Raw genomic sequence first — 26439 nt, forward strand, 5'->3', positions numbered from 1 at the left:
GGTGGACCATCTTTAAATACACTTTCAACTATTTAAATATTTGATACACGTTTTAAGATGATAACTGTACTGATTGCTTGAATGCATTAAGTTAGTTATTGAACTACTAAGTGGTAAAAACATTATTTACTAAAAGAAAAACAGTGTTTTTTTATATTTTTAATATATAGAATCAGGAAATTAAATCAAATACATAAAATATGCATTTTATCAACTTCTTGAATTATAGAAATAACATAATTGAATAAAGTGCAATTACAAATTAAAAAAAATGTAGTCGATGTTTCTGGCATTAACAATGATAATGGTCGAAGCAAAATAATTTTCAATAAGACAACAAAAAATTAGAAATGGCAAATCACACACAATGAGAACAAGACAGAAAGAAACAAAATCAACTTATGAGCAATTTATCTGAAAGAAAAGAGGTAAGGGAAACTGAATTGAAAGCTTGGGGGACCAGTCGACTGTATTAAAGGGAAATAAGTCCTTGTTTGGTAGGTTTCTAAAAATATTAAGTAGGAATAGCAGCAGTCGTAGGTGTTGGCTATACAATGTATCTGATTTTATTCCTTGAAATTTTGAAGATCCTAATTCTTGAGAATATTGGACTTTATGCGTCTTCTTCATACAAAATATGGGAAAATTGTATTTTTACCATTGTCTGTCCCATAACTTAAAGACGTTCTAGTTCTGCACAAAAAATGAATTGCATCAGACGAAGTTTTTGATATTGGTGTCAATAAAAGTTTTCTTGTCAAGTTTTTTAAATGATATTGACTTTTTTCAAAAATGAAGCGCCACGAATTTGATTTCTTGAAGATATTCCCTTATATTTTGGTTTCTTTGTTGGTGTATAATGTGATAGATTACTTCAGCAAGTTCAAGTTTTCAAATACTTGTTTAACGAGAAATAATTTGTCAGTCAGTACATTGTATCTAATATAATCAGATTATTGATAAATAAGATTGAACAACAAACTGGCTTTGTCTTGACTCTCAAAAACATCACGCATTATTTATTTAAAGAAATCTCTTTTAAGTCGTAAGAAAATTAAATATCTTTGATGATAAATCATCAGTATTAGGTCGTTTTAAACGTGCAATATACTATAATGTAGGTTAGAGTATGTTTAATTCACGTATTTGATATTATTTAAATTATCCGAAAAGCTTGAATCGGTCGTGTTCTGCTGGAATTTGAACTAAACAATTAATTTCTGTTGAAGACGCGTTAAGATCGCTTTGTATCATGGCGGTTAGAAATGTGTCGACAGCTCTGACAAGTACATGAAATGGCCGGTCACCTTTAAGATGCGAGTCCCCGATACTAACATGTAGGTCGGAAACGTCCTTTTTTAAGGATTTCAAATTTTAAATGAATGGACATAAAATGACAATTGAACATTGATATGTGTCTAAACATATAGATAAACCTAAGCAGGTCATGTGCGATTGACTTTATCGTTCAATGTAAAGGACAACAGACGGGAACGTTCGATAGGAAACACCCCTACATAATACGCCATCAGAGGAAGCACTGAACCAAGAAATAGTCCCAAGTTCTTTAATCAGAAAGGTTATGAAGTGATATATACAGGATTATCTCGACCTCTTACGTGTGCCAGACATGGAACACCGATAATGAATTGTTTCTTTAGACAAGACATACAATACCTCTCAGGTGTTGGGGAATAGTATTATTACGCGGCACTGGGCCTCTCGGGCATCAAGTAGTTTTGGTATCAAGAGAACAACGAACGACAAAGTACAGCGCTTTGTCGCCTACCTATCGTCTGATTATAGGTGATGAAACATAACGATTTAATCTGTGCTTATCTATAAAGATCATGTAAGCTTGAGTACAGACTCGGCCTGGTGACAATATATATCGTACGAAATTATATGTGTGGTTATGGTATTGGTTCAGTAATTGACAAGTCCCAAAGAAATATGAGTTTATTTATAGCATTATAGAGTATTTGAATAGTTATCCATGCATTCAGTGTACACATGGTCGACAGATTCTCAATATAAGAATTAGTTTTAAAAATAAAACAAATAGGGATTGATCTAACCCATTTTAAAAGTATGACTGGAAGAGAAAATCCAGTCCAGTAGAATGTTTTGCACAATGTGCATGGTGCGTGGTACGTTGTATTAGTATCTACTAATCTGTAAGTAGGCCAGTGAACAGGTGACTTGGCCGACGTGACGTTGTGACGACGTCAGAGAACGTCTCTCATTACATGAAAACTAAGTACGAATTATTGATAATAAAACAATTTGGAAATGGTCTAGTTTTTCTGTGGTGCTGTATGGGCCCCCTACGGCTTTGTTTTGATTTGGCTACATTAGAAGTATCTTGTCTCCAACGTCGTGACACGTGCAATTCACGTTCACTATCAAAGTGAAATATGTATTTCAGCAAAATAGACAATTGAGGATAAAATGATAACAAAATAAATGTATAGTTTTCCTTTCCAGGATTTATCGTTTCGATTGTTTGAGCTTTGGCCGTGTCCCCAAAGTAGTTAAAAGATCCATGTACATCGTACAAGCAAGCTGCTTCTACTATTTCATCTTTAACCTGACCAAACCAATGTATGTCAAAGGTCACAGCAAATTTTGCAAATGACAATTACCTTTGGATTATGGAGTGGAAGATTTTTTGAAAATCAGTATTATGTTAAAACTGACTTCAATTACCGCATAAACCACATCAAATGGCACAATGTATTCATTTTGTCTTAAATGGGGTTTAATAGACAATTCCACTGTATCAGCAAAAAAAAAAAAATGATACATTGTATTCCGGTAACCTATTTAGTTTGTATGGCAAGCGTCCTGGGTATTACTTTGATATGAATATGAACGGTTGGAGTTGTTGTGTTCTAAAAATGAATGTTAGGTGTCGCTCTGATTTAGAAACTACTAGTGGGTGTCGATGTGACCTAGGAATGACTAGTGAGTGTCGATATGACCTAGGAATGACTAGTGAGTGTCGATGTGACCTAAGAATGACTAGTGAGTGTCGATATGACCTAGGAATGACTAGTGAGTGTCGATGTGACCTAGGAATGACTAGTGAGTGTCGATATGACCTAGGAATGACTAGTGAGTGTCGATGTGACCTAAGAATGACTAGTGAATGTCGATATGACCTAGGGATGACTAGTGAATGTCGATATGACCTAGGAATGACTAGTGAGTGTCGATGTGACCTAGGGATGACTAGTGAGTGTCGATGTGACCTAGGAATGACTAGTGAGTGTCGATGTGACCTAGGAATGACTAGTGAGTGTCGATGTGACCTAGGAATGGCTAGTGAGTGTCGATGTGACCTAGGAATAACTAGTGAGTGTCGATGTGACCTAGGAATGACTAGTGAGTGTCGATGTGACCTAGGAATGACTAGTGAGTGTCGATGTGACCTAAACGCAATACAGGATATGATTGTTAGTTGCACATTTATAGTTGTGACCTACCTGTAGATAGTATGTTTTTGTTGTCCATTAAGCTTGAAAAGGTTACTTTTCCATAACACTTCACTTCTAAAAAGTCCATTGTCTTTTTCAGTATTGATTAAATATTTGTACTGCTTTCTAGAAGTTGGTCTCGTTGTCAGACACGAGAGTCATCACCGAAAATATTTACCTATAGCATAATAATAGACTTTTATCCCGGCCGAGAATTAAAACCTGTTTTTTTTATTTCCGTGGCAAACTTCATCATCCTCATATCAATAACGAAAAATATCAAAAAAAGTGGTAGAGTAAGACATGCTTAAATATGCGACTGCAAAGTACAAATTCACAAGTATATCTCGAAAAATGATTCATTAGTCAATTAACGATAACAGTCAATTTTTTTCAAGCTATAAAGTTCCAGATATTTCAAAAACACCCCAACTGTTATTTTGATATAGATATGTCTTCTTTTTATTTTCCAGACATAATTATTGTTCATTCATATCTAAATTATTTTAACGAGAAATGTTCAATTCACTGATAATTGAAATTTAAAGTGAATTTAAGACAATTTAATGATGTTTAATATGTCAGCGTAATATCACCACAACGTACCACGTGTTTTAACAGGGTCATTTGATCTAACAGTACCGGCGAACTCTAGGAACTGTAGAACTCACTTCAAAATACATTTACGTAGATTTGGGAGGAGATATGGGCAACTATCATCACAGGTTTCTCACCCTCGTACATCAAACCCACAAACACTTGCGGTGGTTATAATTGGACAAATAATGTCCAATTATTGTCGAAAATGTCCATGAAATCTAAATAATGATCATGTAATGCGACTCATCATTCCTCTAATCTGCTTGATATGTTAACTTTATTATATAATATTGCTAGACGTCTCGTTCCTGCCGATTTCGGTTCCTCATCAAAAGCTACATAGAGAGAAATGCTATGATAGTGAAAATGATCTCTAATTAGACGAGAGCATAAATGGGAGATTTAGTAATAGTGTTTTTTTTTTGATACTGCACCAAAACTCAATAATGTTACGCTGTGAGAAAGTACGGCAATGTGTAAATATATCCAGCCCTTCGCAAGAATTGGTGGCCCAAAGTTAAGTCTCTTTCCTGATGCCTTCGACAGTGCATTTCAGCAAAATAACACTATATACAGCATTAGCGTAAATCTCTTACGGAGACCCGGTCGTTGACAAGGGCAGGTGGCCTAAAGTTAAATCTGTGTCCTGATGCCTTCGACATTTCAGCAAGATAACACTATATATGGCATTAGGTTACTCAATAGAGACCGTTGCATTCTCATAAAGTATGTATATCTATTGACTTCACACATCCGTTTATTGTTTGCACACAGGTCATAAATCATGTACAGAGCCGAAGCTATCTGGATCCATCTGGATTTGAAACAATAAGCAACACTGATACTGTTTCTGGAGCAAAAAACTGCTGTATGTGACAGTATAATTTATGTAGATTTGGGTTTTTTTTTAAATTGTGCTGAAATATTTTTGTTTGTTGTTTGGTAGGTAACAGAGACACATAGATCTATATAAACAGGTGTTCTTTTATAGTCACACTGTCCCAATTTCCGATTTAATCTATGGCGAGAAACAACATTTGGCTAAACATAGGTGTGTACTATTACCATTGTTTTACTGAGAGACATATTGTGTTTGTTCGTTAACATCTCATTAGTCGCTTTGTTTTGAAAATAACGGTAGAATTTCTGTATAGACTTATGAATGAAGGTCTCTGTACATTTGGTTATATATGGTCCTCGCAGAATTAGGTCGCAGGCGTCTTTATGATGCAGTAGATGAAGCGTGTATAAGATCGTGATCAATGTCATGTTATGGAAACGTGGGAATACTGTAATGTAACTAGGGCAATTTTGATGTAGGAACTGCATCTACAATTATCTTTTTGTTTAGAGTTGTATTTAAATCTGGTTAAAATCCTTAGTTGTTTTAAAAACAAGATAAGGTCTTGTTATGACAAAGGAAAGTAATTTTGACAAAACCCCAAGACTTATATAAACCTTCAATCCAAAGCAACTATCCCATGATATGAGTATCATGACATGTAGATTATAGACTCTGGTGGAAAATTCAGGCACATTAACCATTCGAATACTTAAGTATTTCTAAAAGTAACGAATGCCCTTTTCACATTTTTGAGAAATAGTTGAATATTATCTATCGTGGAGGCAAAATCTCGATATTCTAAAACATCTAAAACTTGATTTTCTCTTTGTGTTTAAATCGAGAAAAAGTTTATCTGCATAAAAACCGGCAATAGGGTAATTAGATATATCTTAGTTCTATTTTTCGGTCAACTAGATGAGTGATTTCAAAGTGGCCCAAGTTTGATCCGGAGAATTATATATATATCGTGATTTGATACGGGTTAAAACTCGCTGTCAACAAATCGTTCTATGACAATGCGGGTCTCGATCCAGTCAACCTAATACCTATTGTTAGCAAAGAAAGATGATTATCATACTCGTGTGTCGTGTAGTTTAAATATGATTTGATAAGTAGTTGAAACATTAGAAGAAAAAAAGCTTCCTATCTGTGATGTGCTTTATCGAAATCTAAAGAACTAACTTCAGACTAATGACAACATCATCAATGTGTCATCGCTCTAGGTCATGACCTCAGTTTATTTACCGAAAATTTCAATAACTCCGAAAAATAGCTGTTGTTATCTATAATGTTTAAATAGCAAACATGTCATCTTATTAAACTTTTAAACTAAAAATTTGGAATTAAATTAGAAAAAACAAACAACACGAACCTGTGTCGATGATTCAATTTTATTTCACAATGATAATTGAAACAACTTATCATAATTTGCATTACAAAATCACAAGTAAATTCATGAAAATTATATATTACATTTATAATGTATTTATTCAATCACGCGATATGACAGAGACTGTTTAAGACTTTCGATTGGGTTATTTTCTTGCCATATTACATATTCCGCCCTGACATGACCTTGACATTGTATCACCCTGAATACATGTTTTGACATCACCATTGTACTATCAAGGATATAACTGAGGTTGTGTAGGAGATAACATAAATCATCGCCAGGTGTTTCTGGTAAAATGTCACCAATGTCACATCTGACAGCGCGCGCGTGAAAAATGTAGGAAGTTACACGTGTTGCTATTGTGTAAGTAAAACACAAATATATATTCAAGGGTTTTCAAGGATTAACAAGAATGATGATATAGTTTTGTGCTTCAGCGAGTGTTTTTGTTTCCGTATTGCATAAATTAGTTTATTGATTTTGGGACTTAATCCCTAAACGATGACTGTTTTAAAATAAGTCCCCGCAATCAACCAGTACATCTAGTCTAATTGAACAGTCTTAAAGTTAGACTGAATTGTCAAACCATACTTGACTTAATCAAAAGTCACTTTTGACTGGGTAGAAAAACAATAAAGTTTAAGATAGCTTCAGGATTCAAGAGCCAGACCTACACCATGCACGGTATCGATTTACAAAAATGGTTGGTATTCAGATATTTTTGTTTTCTTTAATATAAGCAACTTCATAAAAATATATATCCTTTATCATCACTTACGTTTAATAAGAGAATCCAAAACATCGCAAATGACGGTCGTGCTTGCGATAAAGTATTCTGACCATATCTGTCACCTTATCTAACAACTCACTGGTTTAACTGACCATTGATAGTGATATCAGTGATACATTACTTTGATTTAATGATAACTGGAGTCCTATGATAACCTGTTGGTATATTCTCATGTTCTTATTTAATCTTATTCTACATTTTATGTAAACTATGCACGACAAGTAGTCACCTTAAATAAGCACATGACACATATATACCTTAAAGCATAATACCACAATCATTAATAGGATAGGTGAAATTGTTATTGACTTAATTCTGAAAGTGTCCTTTCGTTAGGCCAAGGGATAGAAACGTAATGTCAAACATTTTACGCATGGAAGCATACGAATGTCCATAGTGTCGAAATGACGACAGAGTTCTCCATACACGAGTAAGTGCTTATATATGATAGTAAATCTCCTATGATTTAACTTAATTACAGTCAACAATTTATCAATATATAAAGGAATTTCGAGGTGTTTAGTGAGATAACACTAGGTTTTACAAACCACTTTGATCTGGCCGACGTCTTAAACCTCATTAGATATTTTAACATCATGTAAAAGGCACTTGGAAATTTCGGCAAATATTGCACGATCCTTCGGAACAAAGATCAATATTTGTCTCATATTTCATACGGTCAACAGTCTTCGTCAGCGTAAATACCCCGCCACGTGTCGGGCTTGAATATATGAATAGAATTTTTAAAATTATAATAAATTGTTCCAAAAATATTTGAACTGTAACCGATATGATTGGTTCAATTACTTCAACAATTTCTCGTGTTTACACGTGCCCGAATGTTGATAATACATAATACTTGTTATTTCAAAATTTCATTTGTTCATCTGAAAATTAAAACGCTTCAAACATTATTTGGCAGAGACGTGATCATTTTTTGTACGAGAAAGCAATTTGAGTATTTAAACTTTAGGCTAATAGCAGGACAACTTTCGTCGCGTGCCATCTACAGTCAATTCATAGTCGGCGGTACGCCATATTGGTTTAACGACTTATGAAAGCATTTCTATAACCTATAGCAATCTTCTTTTCTAAAAGATTGAACCCTGTGTCATAAATAATAAACAAACCTGTCGACCTTTAAACCAAACTGACAAATATTTGAATGTAAGGCTAGTGTAAACGGTCATAAATGAATCCATTTTCCCTCTTTAACTCCAGGGTAGTCAATTTCGTCGCAAAGAATTTTCAAAATTTGATCTATTCAAAATATTCATCGTTTCCGACAAATAGAATAGAGGTAAATTGCTAAATTTAAAGGCACTCGATGGCTAAGCGTGTCATTAAAAATCATCATGAAAATAACTTTGACGTCAATCACGAATACAATTATTTACATATTTGCACTCAGATGAGAGATACATATGAAGAGTGTATTTTAAAGCAAAAAACACAAAAGCAGTACATATCCTCTATGAATTGTATATTTTCTTTTAATTCTATTAACTTAAAACAAAGATTTGAAAACCTTCACGAATATGCGTCTAAAGGTGATGTAAATTTATATCTATTATATTTGTGAAACTATTAGTCTAATGATTAAAACGTTTGATATCAAACAAGTAGTAGACTGAAACTTTCGTTTTGACATTAAAACAAGTCCAATATGATATCGAATACCCATTTTTCTGTGAAAGGAGATCTTTATAAAACTAACACTTGATACATGTATGATAGGAAACGATTTGGACGAGAATTATATTATGAAATGTTATAAACCGATAGTTCAATACTTGATGATATAAATTGTTTGAGGATTGTAAACCCTTGGACCAACTGAATATTCTTCACATTTTGACTTTTACATGTTAGTTCTGTTCGTATTAATCATTATATTGTTCATCTTATGAGTTAAAATTTTTCACCATTTTTCTAAATTTTTGTTTCTATTCAATATCTACATAAACTGTATTATTCTGGCCTGGTCCCGATTTCTCGAAACAAACTTATGCCAAAAACCGCCATAATTTTTCATAGAAGTTAAAGAAGCGGAAAAAAGGAGAAATCGACACTTACTCATTATTTTGATAACCAGACAGTCTTTTTTCTTATCAATGTACCAGTTATTGAACAGTTTTGTTTGACAGTTCGGCGTAGTAGTTTGTCAGACATCTGCACCTGTATAATGTTAAAACATGAAGCATTGGTATATATAAATCATTACGCTAAGATAGTTAAACCCATTAACAGAGTTATACTTAACATACCAAGACAGGCTAAACTCGCATTTTATAGAACTTGCTGGTATTTTGGTAAGATCTACGATGCAATTAATCCACAACAACTCGTACTTAGCATTTTTTGTTCATTTTGACACCTATTGTTATAGCGGTAAATTTTATCAATTATTTTCATCCACAAGGCCAAATGTGTTGTTTAAAGTCAGCGGGAGCCCCAATTACTATGTGCACATTTTCACACCAATAGACAACCTGAAGCCGTTTTTGTGAAATTTATGTGCATTCATTAAGTACAATAAGTCTAAATATGTAGTGTCTGTTTTGTCCATACAATAGCTTGAAGACGAGCACGTACATACATAAATCCATTTAGTTAATGCGGTGTATCATATTTTCACTAACGACTCGATGCAAAATAAAACGGCAATTTAAGCATTACGTTACACTTAATGTTAATCAAATAAATTAGCCAATAGATTATTTATGATGTAGTCTAAATTCAGTAAAAATATGCTAAGATATTTTTGTATTTGGTTTCACATTTTAACCAATCCATACCCGAAAGAAATCTTTATGATATCGCATTCCGGTAGTTATACAAATCATTCCAAGATTAATACAGCTGTTTAATATGAACCTGCCATATCTAATAGGAAGTATTTGGAGTCGTTTGTTTGTTATGCTTCATTGATTGCAGTTTTTTTCATTCCTTGAATAATTTGCTCCAGCTGTTATGATGGCATCAGAGGATGTCTGTAAGATGCCTAACATGCTTCCACTTGCTAAACATCTTTGATGTCAGTCTTCAGTGCTAGAGCATTATAAGAATGGGTAAGACTTTTCACTATCGCAAGGAGACACAACACGAATGTACCGTAGCCTCCTATAACACACAGATATTCACCCACAGGCAACTCATTTGCATAAATATGTGGCCGGCCTTAAATGACTCTAGCGTTAAGGCCAATCCACAAAAAAACAAACCGACTCAACGTCTGTGATGCAGGTCGGGAACTGATGTAGGGATGTTACAGTTACTGATATTCGTTAGTTTCGTAGCTTAAGTTTAGCTAGTCGGTCATTTTTTTATTTTCTATTTAATCATGGGATGACCTTTCTATTCAGAAAGAACTTTTAATGTTGTTCAAAATAACTTTTCTCCTTTTTCCAAAAAAACTTTTTCTTATATGGCTTGATTTTTTTCCAAGAGGAAATCTTATGCGCAGGCGCACTGTACACTTATATATAATTTTCATATTCTCTGAAAGTAAAACGTCAAATAAAGACATGGCCGGTCAAGTATGAAAATCTTGCGACATTCTTCCACGAACCAGTGTACGAGGCAGCCTTTCAGCACTTGTACGATTATCTAAGAACATTATCGTTATAATTCTATTCACATCAGATACTAATTTAAAATGCAGACATCGCAAAATGATAGCATGATGCGAATCCGTATTTAATTTCACAAAAATTAGAAACGATCAGAAACACACCAAAACTCAGTTAGAAATATCAAATATGATAAGTTGCTCATCAATTTTCGATTTCAAATTAAAGAAATGTATGGTCGGTGATAGTTCGTCGATTGAACTTAATAGTCAGGCTGTTTCTTAAATGTTTTTAAACATTTATCATTTCTGGTACATTCAAGCACAGGGACATGGACACCAGTTAAACGAAGTTAAACGTGAATGTATCATTGTAAACACAGCTGTATATTTTGTTAAAGATGCTCCTCCGCCTACAGAGCATAAATGATATTCATCATTTGAACAACAATTGGTGTTTAATCGTGTTTGTATATGCCTAATTAACACAAAAAAAGCAAAAGAAAATTTATTTCGCCTTTGGTTCATGCGCAATTATTACTTCATTCCATGTAGGATATAGTGCCACGGAATTATTTTCGGGATGCAATTAATTATTTTTCATATTTTTAACTTGGAGTAAAATTAGAAGCTCAACCTTTTCAATGGTGGTAATGGTGTAAAGTAAGTAACTTTTATAACTGAAGAAAAATACTAAATCGTCTACTCCTGTTTTTGAGAGTGGAAAAATATCATTTGTCAGCGGTGGAGCATCTTTAATATACAGCCGAAGAAAGGTCCCCAGCCCCTGTGTTTTTAAAACACTTACGTACATATATATACCTGCATCAAAAGATTAGCAGGTGTTAAACGTATAATTTAAAGATGTTTTGTTCGTGTTTATCGACAAAGGATAATTCAGTAATAATAACCACGTATCTATAATCAACATCAGTCTTCCTATTATCTGTGCTCCTACGAACTTCAATAAACAGAATATCCAAACGCAAACTTCAAAGGGATATAAGTAAAACAATATTATATTGACTTTGAGGTTGCCATGTGATGAAGATTATGACTCTGTGTTGTTTAAATTATGGCTTTATTTTTGGTACATTTTTAACGAATAATACACATTAAGTAAAGAGCATGCTACTTAAATTTACATATATTTATCAAGCACAGTCCAGAATTACATAAATATTTATAAATGCATATATGCTATCATCGCCGGTCTGGCTATGTTCAATGTAGTTTTGTAAACGCACCCGCGGGGGTATTTATTACAAATCTGAACGTAATATTAAAATCAGTTTAAAATTACATTATGAATTAAGGTGTTAACGATCGAAATCAAATGGGGCAGACTGGTTAAAGTACTCTCGACGTATTACCACTAGACCTTCACCTCTGCTTTGCAAATCCTGGTATTGACGGTAGTCGGCAATTTTTTCCTCGGACCGCAGGATTTTCACCACATCCTACATGCAACGTTATCCAATGACCTCGGTTGAGTTGGAAAATTTTGTCCATTGTATTGCAATTTGTTTGGTTTTCCTCGGATGTTCCAGCTTCGCCTTTCCTCCAAAATCCCGAGACATCATCAACAATCGTTAGCTGTAAATAAAACTTAAACCAATAATTAACAAATTAAGGGAACAATATAACAATCACTCAAAAAATGAAAAATCACACTGATAATTACTTTAAATTATATTTATCAACCCAGGACGAGGTTGACCTCAAGTTTTATCAACATTGCTGCAGTGAACAGCCGTATTGCGAGACGAACGTCGCATATTGCTGCACTTATTGAAAAAAATAGAAAAAAAGATAAGTTCAAATAAGATATAAACAATTTTATAATGATATATTCAGAAAATAGTTTGCTTTTGCATATTTGTGTATTGCAATTATTGATGCAAATGAATATAAGGGTACATGACATACCAAATGGAATTATGTACTTTGCACATATGAACTACTATTACATCAGACGAATATACACAAAAACAAAAGAAACAGTAATAAACAACTCAGACATGGCTTTAGGGATTTTCGCAAGAAATTTTGCTATCTCTTGCCAAATTCCCGTATATACAATTAGAAATGCACATCCGCTTGGGTTTCAACTATTATGATTACACTGCAAGAAAATATGTAAAGTATTGTCTGACAACCTGCATATCTAGATTGAACATGTGATTGTATATCTACATGTAGATGTATAGTGATCCATAACGACATCTAATTCTCCCTCGAACCCGGACCTTAAATAAAACTATACACTAGTACTTACAGATATACAAAAATGTTTATTTATTTATTTGTGGTATTTTTTCATCTTCGTAATACTTGTCTGAACATAAACACCGCTGTAGCTAGAATTTGAAATATTTCTCTTAGAGTACAGTGTACTCTTCTAATGTTTATTGAATGACACGCGCAGGTTAACACGTGCGGTCATTCATCCGTGAAATTTCTACCTATCAATACAACCAATATCGTGTAACGTCGACTGTTGACTTTTAATAATATCTTCTTTTCATATATTTTTATTGGCAAAATAATACGTTTCTTCCAATTTATTTGCCTCTTTTCTAAACAGAATGATACATTTTATTATTGATATTTTCGTAAAATATTTCATAAATGAACTTCATATCTTTTCAATGATCGAGCCCCCCAAGTTTCGTCTGTGATTGATCATGGCTTCTACAATATACAATAAAGGTGATTTTATTTATTATAGTGAATCAGGTCACTGAAGCATAAGACTTATTTACACTCTCAGCCGTCTGACAAGGATACAAGTTATTTTTCCTAATAATAGACACTGGCAAACCTAAATCGAAAGTCTCGAAAGCTTCATTATAAAGAAAAGTAACGAAATATCTTATCAATTTTAACAACAATTCATTACATAGCAACATTATTAAAATAATGAATTATTTATTTGACAAAGTTATGAACTATGATATGTGGAAAAGGTTTCGTTTTTATTCAGTAATGTACTGGTACATGAATTCAGATAGTAAAATATTCAATAAATGTGAAATTATTTTCTTTTTATCTTTTGATATTTCATTTCTCCACTGAAATTGGCTATAATTGGTCTATTATTCACACACCATATTGTATATTGAATATGCATTTAATTATCTAATATTTCTCTACATATGCAACATTTTTACGCACATTCTATCATCAAGATAACCAGGCTTTAGGAAGTCAAAGTTAGATGTGTATAAGATGTTAGACTTGTCGTTCAGTCGTCCAATCTAACTTTTATGTATTAAACTGCTTAGGTTTCATTATTAGATGTATCAAGCTCGTTTTGTCTGACCTGCTAATGCTATAAAATGTAACAGAACAATAGATTGACATTTAACATCGCTCAGTGCATCTGACATGCATTTTGTTTTCACATTCATTCAAATCATTCTGTGGAGTATCACACACAATTTTTTTCACTGAGGGCTATTCGAATACATATGTTAGGAACGCTGTGCATTTAACGACGGTCGACAATGTCACTGAGGACAACCGTTAGAGCCTGGTAAACAGGCAAATCTTATGAATGAAAACAATTTATTAAGTATACATTAGACTCGTAATGTGCTTCAGACTAGGTTTAAAACCCGCTGTTACAACCATGTATGTTCAAAGGCATTCTTATAAGTCGCGGTATTTTGGTGTCAAGTTGTCTTCCGGTGAAAAGACAATTTGTGTTTTTTATATCTACAGGTAAATACAAGAAATGTTATCCATTTGTTGTTGCGATTTGCTGTTTGTCTGTATTACATGTTTGTAATGTTGTTTTCACCTGATCGTAAATTTGCTCTACACTACAAAAAGATTCAGACGAGCCACGCGTATGGATATCGTGGACTACTAAACCCTACCCTTTTTACCGTCGACAGGAAATCACTACACGTTGTAATTGTTTCCGCTCGTCTTTGAAGACAATATATATTTAGCAATTTTATCCCACGTGAAATGTACATATCACCATTGCCGATTATTTGGCTACAAGACTTCCTTTCATAAGCCAAATCTTTCCAAAAAGTTACAATTTCAAACTAAATCCTCCACCGAAAAACCTCTAATGATAACGTTTTTATACACTGATATTCGGATTCACTTTGCTGCTTTAAACGCAAATACATTCCTTATTTTTTAATCTTGATATAGTATTTGTTAAATGTACTTCATTGAAATCATTCAGCATTTCATGACAGTATCAAGATAATGGAAAAAAGAAGACCGAAAGACCGGATCTACTTCAATGAAATTATCACATTTGTAATCTAGAGGCATATGTAATTTTATTTAGTCTTTAACTTTTAAATGCATAGGATTATACTAAAACGGAATTAAGATCGTAATATGTAACTTTAATACAGAAATAACGAATAAAAAAACCGAAAAAACCACCACAATAATACTTGAAAAAAATGATATTGAGGATGTCTGAAGATGTCAATTGTGTATTGTAGTCAGGTGACGTACGCTTCATATACAAAGATTGGGTGTAATCAACTGTAAACTGATATCTTATATCCCGGTATCGATGTATAACTGGTGTCACAGAACAATGCCTTTTCATCTTGTGATCTACTACGTAAGACATTTAATACAATTTGGTAATAAACACCCACCGTAATATCCTTCATCGTGACGTCATTATGGGTTTTGAGTTATTTGATCGGCTGAATTATCAAATATCCGGATATTTCGACGTGGTTTAATAGTATTTGATAGTCAAGTCCTTATCTCTGAAACAAGGCGGAAATGATAACGTCATGGAAGGTTTAATTTCACGTTTTTTTTGTTTTGTTTTTGTTTGTATGAAAACACCTGACAACAATATTGTATTGTAATGCATACTCACAAACAAACCAAAAGGCCTATAGGGTCCGTGCTGATAGGCTGAATACTGATACGATAAAACAACATTCCTTATCAGCTAATTGAGTGATTCCTACGTGATTTATATGGTTGACATTCGCGCCACTTGTATCACATAAAACAATAAATGCATTAAAAATAAAATATGCATTGAAGTAATTGGACAATACTCCAGCATCCATTTTGACATTATTTAAACTGAATATCTTGAAGTTAATGTTTAAGGTAAGTACTGACATATTATTGTGACATTTAGATTAGTGGTGACATGATAGAGGGACAATCAGATTAGTGATGAAGGAGAGTGGGACAACCAGATTAGTGGTGACTGGATTGTGGACCAACCAGACTAATGGTGACTCGATTGTGGGTCATCAGATTATTGGTGACTGGGTAGTGGGACAACATTAGTGGTATGCATTAGTGGTATTTGGAAAGTGGGGCAACTGGTTTAGTTGTAACAGGATAGTGGGACAACCAGATTAGTGGTGACATATAGAGGGACAACCAGATTAGTGGTGACTGGATAGTGGGACAACCAGATTAGTGGTGACTGGATAGTGGGACAACCAGATTAGTGGTGACATGAGAGTGGGACAACCAGATAAGTGGCGACTGGGCAGTGGGACAACCAGATTAGTGGTGACTGGATAGTGGGACAACCAGATTAGTGGTGACAGGAGTGTGGGACAACCAGATTAGTGGTGACTCGATTGTGGGTCATCAGATTAATGGTGACTGGATAGTGGGACAACCAGATTAGTGTAGAAGGAGAGTGGGACAACCAGATTAGTGGTGACTGGATTGTGGACTAACCACATTAGTGGTGACTCGATTGTGGGTCATCAGATTATTGGTGACTGGGTAGTGGGACAACTGCATTAGTGGTATTTGGAAAGTGGGGCAACTGGTTTAGTTGTAACAGGATAGTGGGACAACCAGATTAGTGGTGACATATAGAGGGACAACCAGATTAGTGGTGACTGGATAGTGGGACAACCAGATTAGTGGTGACAGGATAGTGGGACAACCAGATTAGTGGTGACTGGATAGTGGGACAACCAGATTAGTGATGACAGGAGAGTGGGACAACCAGATTAGTGATGACAGGAGAGTGGGACAACCAGATTAGTGGTGACTGGAGAGTGGGACAACCAGATTAGTGATGACAGGAGAGTGGGACAACCAGATAAGTGGCGACTGGGCAGTGGGACAACCAGATTAGTGGTGACTGGTTGTGGGACAACCAGATTAGTAGTGATCGGAGAGTGGGGATATATGATTGTTCAGGTTTTTTTTTCTCTCTCTCAAAGTCAATCAGATAAGATGCGTGTTTTGTTTTTAGATTCATTCACACTGTAATGTGGAAAGTGTTTTTTCTGAGACCACTAGATCGGCGGCTGTGGGTATTGGGGTTCCCAATATGTGTTACACATTTATCATTTGGTTTGTGTCTGGTTTAAATGTAATTCTAATAGAACCTTTGAACGATATCAATTATTACTTTACTAATATACCTGTTATTATTATTCATACAAGTCTATTGATAAATAGTTTCAGTTAAAATGCTTTGGGCATATAGCTATATGGAGCTTTGCTTGCATAAGCTCGCTCTGAACATTATATTTCATTTCATTCATAAACAGCTATTGATAAATTTTTACTGAGGGCTTTCCGGAGAACATCAATTTACTTTACGTATTCAAAGTAGTAGGCAATTATACAGCTTTGTGTGTGTGCAGACAAATTTCAATTGTATGTTATTTTTTGAAATGTAGATATAAGAATATTGATGTCTACCTATCTGATACTTATACAGCCATAAATTTATTCTATTTTATAACCCAGTTTGAACTTAAATTTGACCTTACCAAACCTTAAAGTCACGAAATGCAAAAAAATCAAGATATTTGAAAAATGTGCTTCTTTGCGATATCACTGCTGTTCAATAAATACACTAAAGATCAAACGGAATTTGTTTTTCTTGTTATTAAATATACTTACCCGAGGCAAATTGATAGTTCAACGTATTTAAAACACGTTAAAGTAAGACACCATTTTGAAGTCGCGTATTCAAATACACAGATAATTAGTTCGTGTCAATATATGTTCAATTTTAGATTAAAAATATGCAATTAACTCGAAAAACAAACACAGAAATATTTGGTTACCTTGATATCAAGGCGGTATCAAGGTAACCATATATTTCTGTTAAAACTTTTTATCTTCTTTGATTATCGCCTTCTCAGACTTGAAGTCTAGTAAAGTAGTCACTTATGTCTTCCTTCGGAAATCGAAAAATCGAATAGACTCGAAAGTAAATTTATCATATCACTGGCCAGTCCCGTCATAACATATATATATGACGTCGCATGATTGTCTCAGTAGAAACGTCATCTCCGAGTCGTATATCTACTGTTTTATATAGAGACAACACTAAAAGTTTCTTTTATATTTCTATTAATACAAAGTTTTGTGATAAACATAATCTAACAATCGTGACAATGTAATATGAAATATATCAAACGAGTTTAGTATTGATTTGATATGCTACGAGTCACTCATGTACGATTCTCTATGTACAGTAAGTGTATTATGTGGTTTATGATGCCAACTTGAGTCTAAATTGTCCTATTTTTTCCTCTTGTTATTTTCGTTTTCCTTCAAGAGAATTTTTCATTATTTCTTATCATATTTTCTTTGAAAAAATTATTTTATTAAATAAAACCTATGTAAATCGTTCATATATTGAAATACAAAAAAAATTGTATGCGTATTATCCTTCAGTCATCAATATACGTTACTCATTCTTCGACTAGCCATATATGAGATGCTCGTAGATTTCGGTTACAGAGGCTTGCCAGAGATAGCGCAGATCGCATTATGACCAGTGATTTCCTTATTGAAAACCGGTATTGGTGGAGTTGATTGTGCCTTGGGAGACCAGATGTAAATCGACCAACAAGTGAAAAAAGACCAAGTAGGCTAAGTTGACAGACGAGTGTGGAAGGAAGATTGGTTAGTTTGAATTGGTTGTTTATAGTCAAGGTGTAGGTTATAACACTCTGCTTTTGGCTTTATTCCTCCTCCATTCTTAGACTCGGCTCCGGTAGAATTTATAAAGAAATAGCTAACAGGCAGGTATGAACCTTCTCAGTTGGGTTGGCCTCTCAATAATCCAGCCGGTCGCGTTGAAAGATGCTCGGGGTCCTCGATGTCACAGGGATAACGGGGAAGAAGCCAAGGGAGCTTCCCTCTCTGCGAGGCGGGAGTAGCTGGAAGCTAACCGTCGGAAAGTTCAGTGACTAACAACTTCTTCACTGACCGGCGATGCGGAGACAGCTCTAGGATGAAGATTGAAACACTCGAAGATGGATGGATCTGGCAGACGTAGTTTAACAGAAGAACCAACAATGGAATTATCAAGGAATGAGAAAGCGTATCCAACAAATACTATAGTGCCTAACCGATATTGAGAATTTTCTTTGTGATTTCTAGAAATATTTCCAACTGTTGCAATTGCGATAAAAGATGACCCGAAAATCACAACTAGCGTGGAATAAAGAGTAACACATCACCAATATGACAATCTCAGACCATATTACCAGCCGGATTTATAACTATCTGATGTCAATATATCTATAATCAACAAATATCCTAAAATGTTTTCGATTTATTTATGTTGTAATATTAGAACATATCTTCGGAAGGGCACAAGAGTTGTCGACTTTCTGACTCGGAGTGTGTTGACTGCCCAAGAGCTCTCATGTATTATCGGTGATAGACTTTGTATGGTTTGAAAGTCGAATATCCACTTGAGTTAAGTTTAGCACAATTCGTTGAGGGCAGGAGTTCTCTTGGGCGCTCCCAGGACTTAACGGGTAATATAGGTAGGTATACGGGTACAAAATATATAGGTATATCGGTAAAACCTTTATTCTGATTTAATTTGGGGCATATTTGCAGTTAGGTCTATCTCTAGAGTTGGCGATTGAGCATACAGTATGTATTTGTTCGTGATTGGCCTGCTCTGGAAGGGAAACGAACTATTTTGTAGGGAAGCCTACAGGTGGCAAGAGCACAATATCCATTAGTTTGGAAAAATCTTCGGGGTGGGAAAATCGAATTTAAAATGTTATCGAATTAGGGGATACCAAATTCTGTGTTAAATGACTGATTCTGTCTCAAGCATCGATACGATGAGAAAGGGACAATGCTGCAATATTGCAGATCAAAAGACTTCTAGACAGAAAATAACGTCGTCTTTCCAGTCGTCAGGTTAGTTTATAGGGGACAGTTGACAGGATATATCGTAAAGAAGGCACGGGTGATAAAAACAGGGGTTCCGGGAAGAAAAGTAACAGTTAGGTTTGGGGAAGAGACACGTATGTCAAAAGTGACAATTGTGTTTGATGATAGGTATATCACACCCGTCGATTTAATGATACCAATTGAATGAAATGGATTCATTTGGAGAAAAATGTAGAAGCAATGGCACGATTTGTGGTAAAAAAATGATTTAAAAAGAGACATCATAAGCTGCGGTAAGGTTTGAAAGAGACACCGAAACCAAATATACGATTTTAGAAAAAAATGATGCAATGATTTTATATTAAAAAGTGGCATGCCAGAAACAATAATTTGAAATAGAGAATGGACAAGATTTGTTTGATTTTAGAAGAGGCATATAAGAATCAATGATTGATGTGACAAAAAGTGCGACGGTAATGCATAGCAAAACATCCAGGACACCTCCTCACCAATTGCAGAAATATTTCTATCCTGACGTACTTTATATGTAAATATTTGACCCAGAAATTAATGGTGACTTCGATATTGAAAACGATGCAGAGTTGACATAATATTGTAGAATTGGGCTGTCATAACTTATCGGTGTGCTTACAAGAGGCCGACTTTCAGTGAAGGACACACACGTTTTCAAAGTATACAAATATATATGGTAAACCCGTAGTTTTCTTTATTTCGAAATTGAAAGACGATAGAAAATCACTTGACAATAAATTTCGTATGTATAAACCGATTTCTACCACTGCGATGTAGGTATATGGAGGCTAAATCTCATGTCCGAACAAAGGTGAAATAAAATTTCTATGTTTGTGATCGAAATCCAATTTTTGTATAAATACATGTTGATGGATGTAGATAAGTCTATTTAAATATCTACTGGTATTTAATGGAACTATACCGAACAATACATCGGATCTCAAACCCCCGTAATACAATTAAGAGAGAAAATATTTACTCCGGACTATGTGTAAACACAGCCCACGGTTAATAAATTGTATACAATATTCCATAATTAATCGTCCACGCGCCTCCTTTTTCCTAATGACGTCATTTCATTAAAATCCGTTAGAACCACTAAACGTGATATCGCTGTTACACTCGTATATGTTAATTACGTGAAGCAGGGGACGGGCATATATATTGTTTGTACAATAAGGTAAATGTAAGGAAATGAAGTTGCAAAGAAGTCTAATAGAGTAGTTTTACCCATTAACCCAAGAGGAGGCGGGTTCACGTGGCTGTCTCGCGCATGATAAGTGTGTACCCTTCAACCCTTTTTGGAATCAGGTAGAAAGGCCTTCACTCCTCCCGTCCGCCCAAACATATCAGTCTGCTTAGATCTGAGTCCATCGTTATTTCCATTTTCCCAAGGACAACGACACCAGACTTAACTACCTTTAAAGTAGATACAATGTAATACAACAACTTGTGAGGACTAAATGTCCTTGAATCTATATCTTCATTGTATTGAAGCTCAGCATAAAGGAAGTGGAACGACTGGTTCGCCGGTTGTGCCAAAAGCGGGTGTGTAATTCGGTGTTTTACGTAGTATGCTGCAGTGAGATAGCACTATATATATATATCATGGCAAAATACAAGTTCCGCTTTTAGATGGAGATTGGAGACACAACGCAAATATACCACAGCCTTTCAAAACATTTCCAGACGTACTACACGCAACATATCAGATGAAAGCGAGTTCCTCCTTAATTGTCCTTAGCTGTCTGTAGGACGTTGAGATAATCAACTTACTAACCGCATCTTTAAGATGTATTATGAAAGTTGGTCAAGTTAATTGTCTTGTAAAGTGCAATATGTAAAAACATTGTAGGACTATCATCTAAATGTGCATTAATGTATAGTTAAGTAAAGTATTCCAATCTGGCGTGTGTTAAGTTCTGGTCTCTTTATATTAAATTTCCATGATATCCTAGCATTACCTCCGACATACTGGGGTCATGGTAAAATGAAAGCATTGTGTCACTAGAGGACCAAGACTAATTATGTGCTTCATCCTTTTTTTTATTCTTATAAAAGTTCAACAACTTTATTTTTGTACCAATGAAATAACAGCTTCATTAAACTTCGAAGTTTTCGTCAGAAGGGAGTTAACTGTTACACAAGTGAACATTAGACCTCAAGGCTGGTAATGATGAAATGACTTTGGCCCAATTACACTCAGTTTTCTGTTGTTATTTTTTTAAATCAATTAGTTTGGTTGGATTTCCTTTTATTTACGTGTTATTGGTGTAAAACAGTTGGAAGGGACAATGATATGATAACATATCTTGTGTCGAGATCGATTGATATTTATAAGGATATAGATGAAATCTGAAGTAGGTAGGTGGTCTTTTACCGGTATCCCGCGATAATCCCGAGTTATCATTGGTTAAGAGGTACGTGTGTATATGACAGTGGACGTAATCTCGAGTGGCCAAAGTAAGATTAACACCCTCTTGGCCACTAAACTGACCATCCACATTCTGAACGATGCAATCATGTAGCGAATTATGTAGGCGAGACGAAAAGTTATCGGAGAGAGGTCTAAAACAAATATTCAAATCATGTCCAAACATTCGACGCTGAAGTGGTCAGTTCGTCGCCAATGAAGCCCGCTGACCGTTTGACAACTCGACATGTGGTCAAAACATTAAAAGAAATTTATATAAATTGCAGCAACGTTCATATTTTGTTGAAATTCAATTAAAACATAATGTGAACTTTATTTCAATTGTTCCATTTATATTAGCATATCCCTAGAATGGAAAAGTTGTATGTCGTGATAAGAAACACAAAGATTTGATCAAAGCTAACCAGTCTATTTCAGTTTTAAGAGTACCCCGGTCAAACGACCTATATCAATAAATGACCATCTTAAAGGCCCTAGAAGTATTTGAAATCAATTCAAGTCGAGATTATCTATATACGCATTAACAACCACAGCTGTATACCAAATACAAAGGAGGACAGAATGTTTATAACATACGTCTCAAGGTCGCTGTCTTCAACAGCAAAACACAGAGGTTTTCAATCATTAGTGTAGTAATTTGAAAAATAATATACTTAAATTTAAATCAACTACATACTATATTCACATCTGACGTGGTATAGCTTTGATGCACAACTGGAATAAAATGTTATCGGGAAACACATCTGACTAGGGAAATATCTAGAGACATGCCGAATTCTAAAGAAACGCATTTATCACGATTATAGAATATAATTTTTCATGTTTAAATATATGATATGTATTTTAATGAAAGGCGCGTGCGTCCTTCTACCAATTAGAGTAAGTGATTTTATATTTAAAGCCTCCTTTCATATGATATTATATTCGGCTACAATAAGCTATTTAGCTTGTAAGTCTCCATAATTTTCCGGACAAATGGAATAATTTTGACCCACCTGTTAATACGGTAATTTGAGTACAGAGCAATTTGCTCTTGGATATTTCCCGGATGATACTTTGAAGTTTCAGATTGTATATGAATATTAATAAATCAGAAACTGTACATACAGGCACATGATTAACATATACCTGTACAAAATATCAGTGCTAGACAGCTTATATTTACACTGCGTCCCGCAATAATTACAGAAGGTTTACATGTATTTGATACAGCAACAACCGAAAGCTTTCGAATATTTGTGGTATTTTTAAAATAGATTTTTTTTCTTCTTCTGCGAAAGTGTCTGAACAAAGAACGTACATCTATTATGATAAGTAAAGCTTAACTGCTATATACAATGTTTGCAGTTTCAATATGTATAAATCTCTTTTAATTTTATTTCAAAGGTTTTTTTGTGATAATTCTTTGTCTACTCGAGGTATCAGATAGCGGTGCAACTATTTTGTATATTTTACATAATTATTTAATTGAGACACGTTCTTATGAACATGTACCACCTTGAAAAACGTGTCAATGATCTCTTTGAAATAAACACTCTTAAATCTATACACAATTGGTATCGCTCCCTGTCGCGAGTTATATTTTTTCTCTCATGACATTCCTACCCGCGTCGTGCGGTGTTAGGGTGAGCTGAGGGCAACGTGTATGTATTTTAACCTATACTATTGTTTCCAGTCAATAAAATGACGGGTTTAGGACGGACAATGAGCTCGGTGTTCGAGACAGTATGTGCGTCTTCATTACTAGTTATCAAATTCCTGGGTAGGACTTAGGGGACGCCCTACAGTACTCCGATACAAGAGCTAATTGAAAGTTATCGATAAGTGTCCATTGTCACAATACAAACAAAGATCCTCCACGTTATGTAGCTGGGGTGTAGGAACGGACAGAGACATTTTGTGACGGGGTCATGAGAACGTTTAATAGATGGAAGTGCTTGGGAGCGTTTTTTAAAAAGCAGGCAAACATTCTTGTTCTTTATTTTTTCTTTGTTTAGGATAAATACGGTTTCAGAGGAGACCCGTGTAATAAGACAGTGCTTATCTGTATGTAAGAAAAAGTACGGATGCCTATTATTCTTTGCTTCAAGACAACCTATAAACGGGGATAAAAATAGATCAAATTCGTCAAAAACTATTGGAAACAATACAATTAGACAAACGTAGCACTCAAAACTTTTACATTTGCCAGGAAACAACACATTTGAGTGCCAAATTATAGAAATTTCAATAAAGAAATTGAGTTAATGAATTTCTCGCTACGGAACTATGTCAACAAAACAACTATATTTTTTTATTAAAAATCAAACATACTTTTGTTTCTCATTTCTACACATAAGTGTAAATACTTAGTGCTGAAAAGACGTATAATTGGTATCAGCATGCCGCATCTGGCATGGTGCTCATACCCTGTATACAATAACAATGGTTAATTTATCATTTTAAAGAATAAATCGTTTACATTTGTAAAATGCGTTCCGCCCTTTAAGTCAGATGATAATATAATAAACAAAACGGATCCGCCCTCCGGAATAGTTGTTTGCTGATGTGCACGGTATACGTATTGCGTATTTGCACAATTACCTGTTGCACTTCCGACCACATAATGCGCATGCTATACTAGTGTACATTACGTACATTGGGCGGAGGATGTAGCGACCTAAGTAAAAAATGATAAATAGGTGGAGGAGAAAAAACGAAACAGATAACAAACCCACAAAAACAATTAGCTGACTATATTGCAACTCACCTTCGGTACTTGAATACCAACAGTGACAGACACCCCTGAAATATCGAGGATGATTGTAGCTGTATTATTCATATTGGGGTATACTACAATGTATAATGTCATGTATGCGTGTAAAGAAAAAAATATATGTCTATATCTTATCAGATACAATATATAGTTATATGATATTTTGGATTCTCTTGTTGATTGAACAAGGGTAATATTGGAAGTGAATAGACATGTTTACCAGCTGCCATACCAGTACAATTCAGCAAGATAGCACTATGATTTTCACAATGGCGTATAGTCGCATGCGTAGTTCCACAGATGAATAGAGAAAGTGGTACATAAAAGACAAATTATGTGCGTGGTAAGAATACATTTCTTAGGAGAAGAAACATCTTGCAGAGCAAACAGTTCGCCATTGATTTCAGGTTCTGCCGGAACGAGTGCTTCATTCATAAATCTAGATGATTTACCTACCTTGTCAACTAGGTCTATATCACCTCTTTATATCGTGAAACTTATCCTACCGTGCACATTGAATAATTTGATATCCCTAATTGGTTTTTAATCGCTGATTTTAATTCTGATAATGTTCAATTAATTTGTTGAGTGATATGCACGTAATATGTTAAATTCCCTTCAAACCAAAATATCCATGTAGGATTAATCTTATCTGACGAATTGTTAAATCTTATTATCCATTCTTAACTAAGTATAAATGTCTACCTATATATTCCTTTATATGAACATTTAATTTGGCTTTCAGTTAACAACAAGGAGCCCATTCATCGGTGGAGATATTTGGAATTATCAGTGAACGCGATCAGACGAAAACGCGATCACTTGGCTAAGTTTGATCAGTGATATCGGACCTATAGCGAGGATTTTGAAATATCTTATTAATTGGAAGTCGATTAGAATTGTATATGGGACACATTTAAATACTTTGTGTGTTGAATGGTTAGGATGGTTCGACTACTTCTCTACCAAAGTCTGAATTTAATACGATATTATTAGTTCAACAAGGTTCCAATTTTGAACGATCATATTTATATTCCAGAGATACCTATGTAGGAATGTACTAGCTGAAGGCCACACACGGCAATCTCCTGAAAAAAACCTCCGAGGGTGTATATTTATACGTCTATTTGTTATAGTTCTGTCACACTGAAATATCAACATTCCAACCTCTAACAAAAAAAGAGCAAGCCCCAATAATGTGGTCATTGAGATACTGTAATATATAAAATATACAAAGAAAAAAATGTCCATGTGGAATTAAATAAATAATCTGGACGCCAAACTTCCGGGCGCTTTCGTCGTATCCTGACGGCTCTTTAGGAATATATACATACATGTGACATGTATTTATGAGTAAAGTGAAAATTAAAAGAATTTTATGCATCTTCTGTAATTCTTT

At 34.6% G+C, this 26439-nt stretch overlaps 1 protein-coding gene across 1 annotated transcript in view; it reads right to left on the reverse strand.

Moving 5' to 3' along the window:
* LOC138327159 (uncharacterized) overlaps positions 1–25106 on the reverse strand; it is a 43794-nt gene extending 18688 nt beyond the window's left edge. The window contains exon 1 of the mRNA XM_069273146.1: positions 25035–25106. Coding sequence (XP_069129247.1) covers positions 25035–25106 — 72 coding nt within the window. The remainder of the gene's footprint in view (positions 1–25034) is intronic.
* Positions 25107–26439: the final 1333 nt, after the last annotated feature.

This window comes from Argopecten irradians, chromosome 7, assembly GCF_041381155.1.
Source record: "Argopecten irradians isolate NY chromosome 7, Ai_NY, whole genome shotgun sequence".
Lineage (NCBI taxonomy): Eukaryota > Metazoa > Mollusca > Bivalvia > Pectinida > Pectinidae > Argopecten > Argopecten irradians.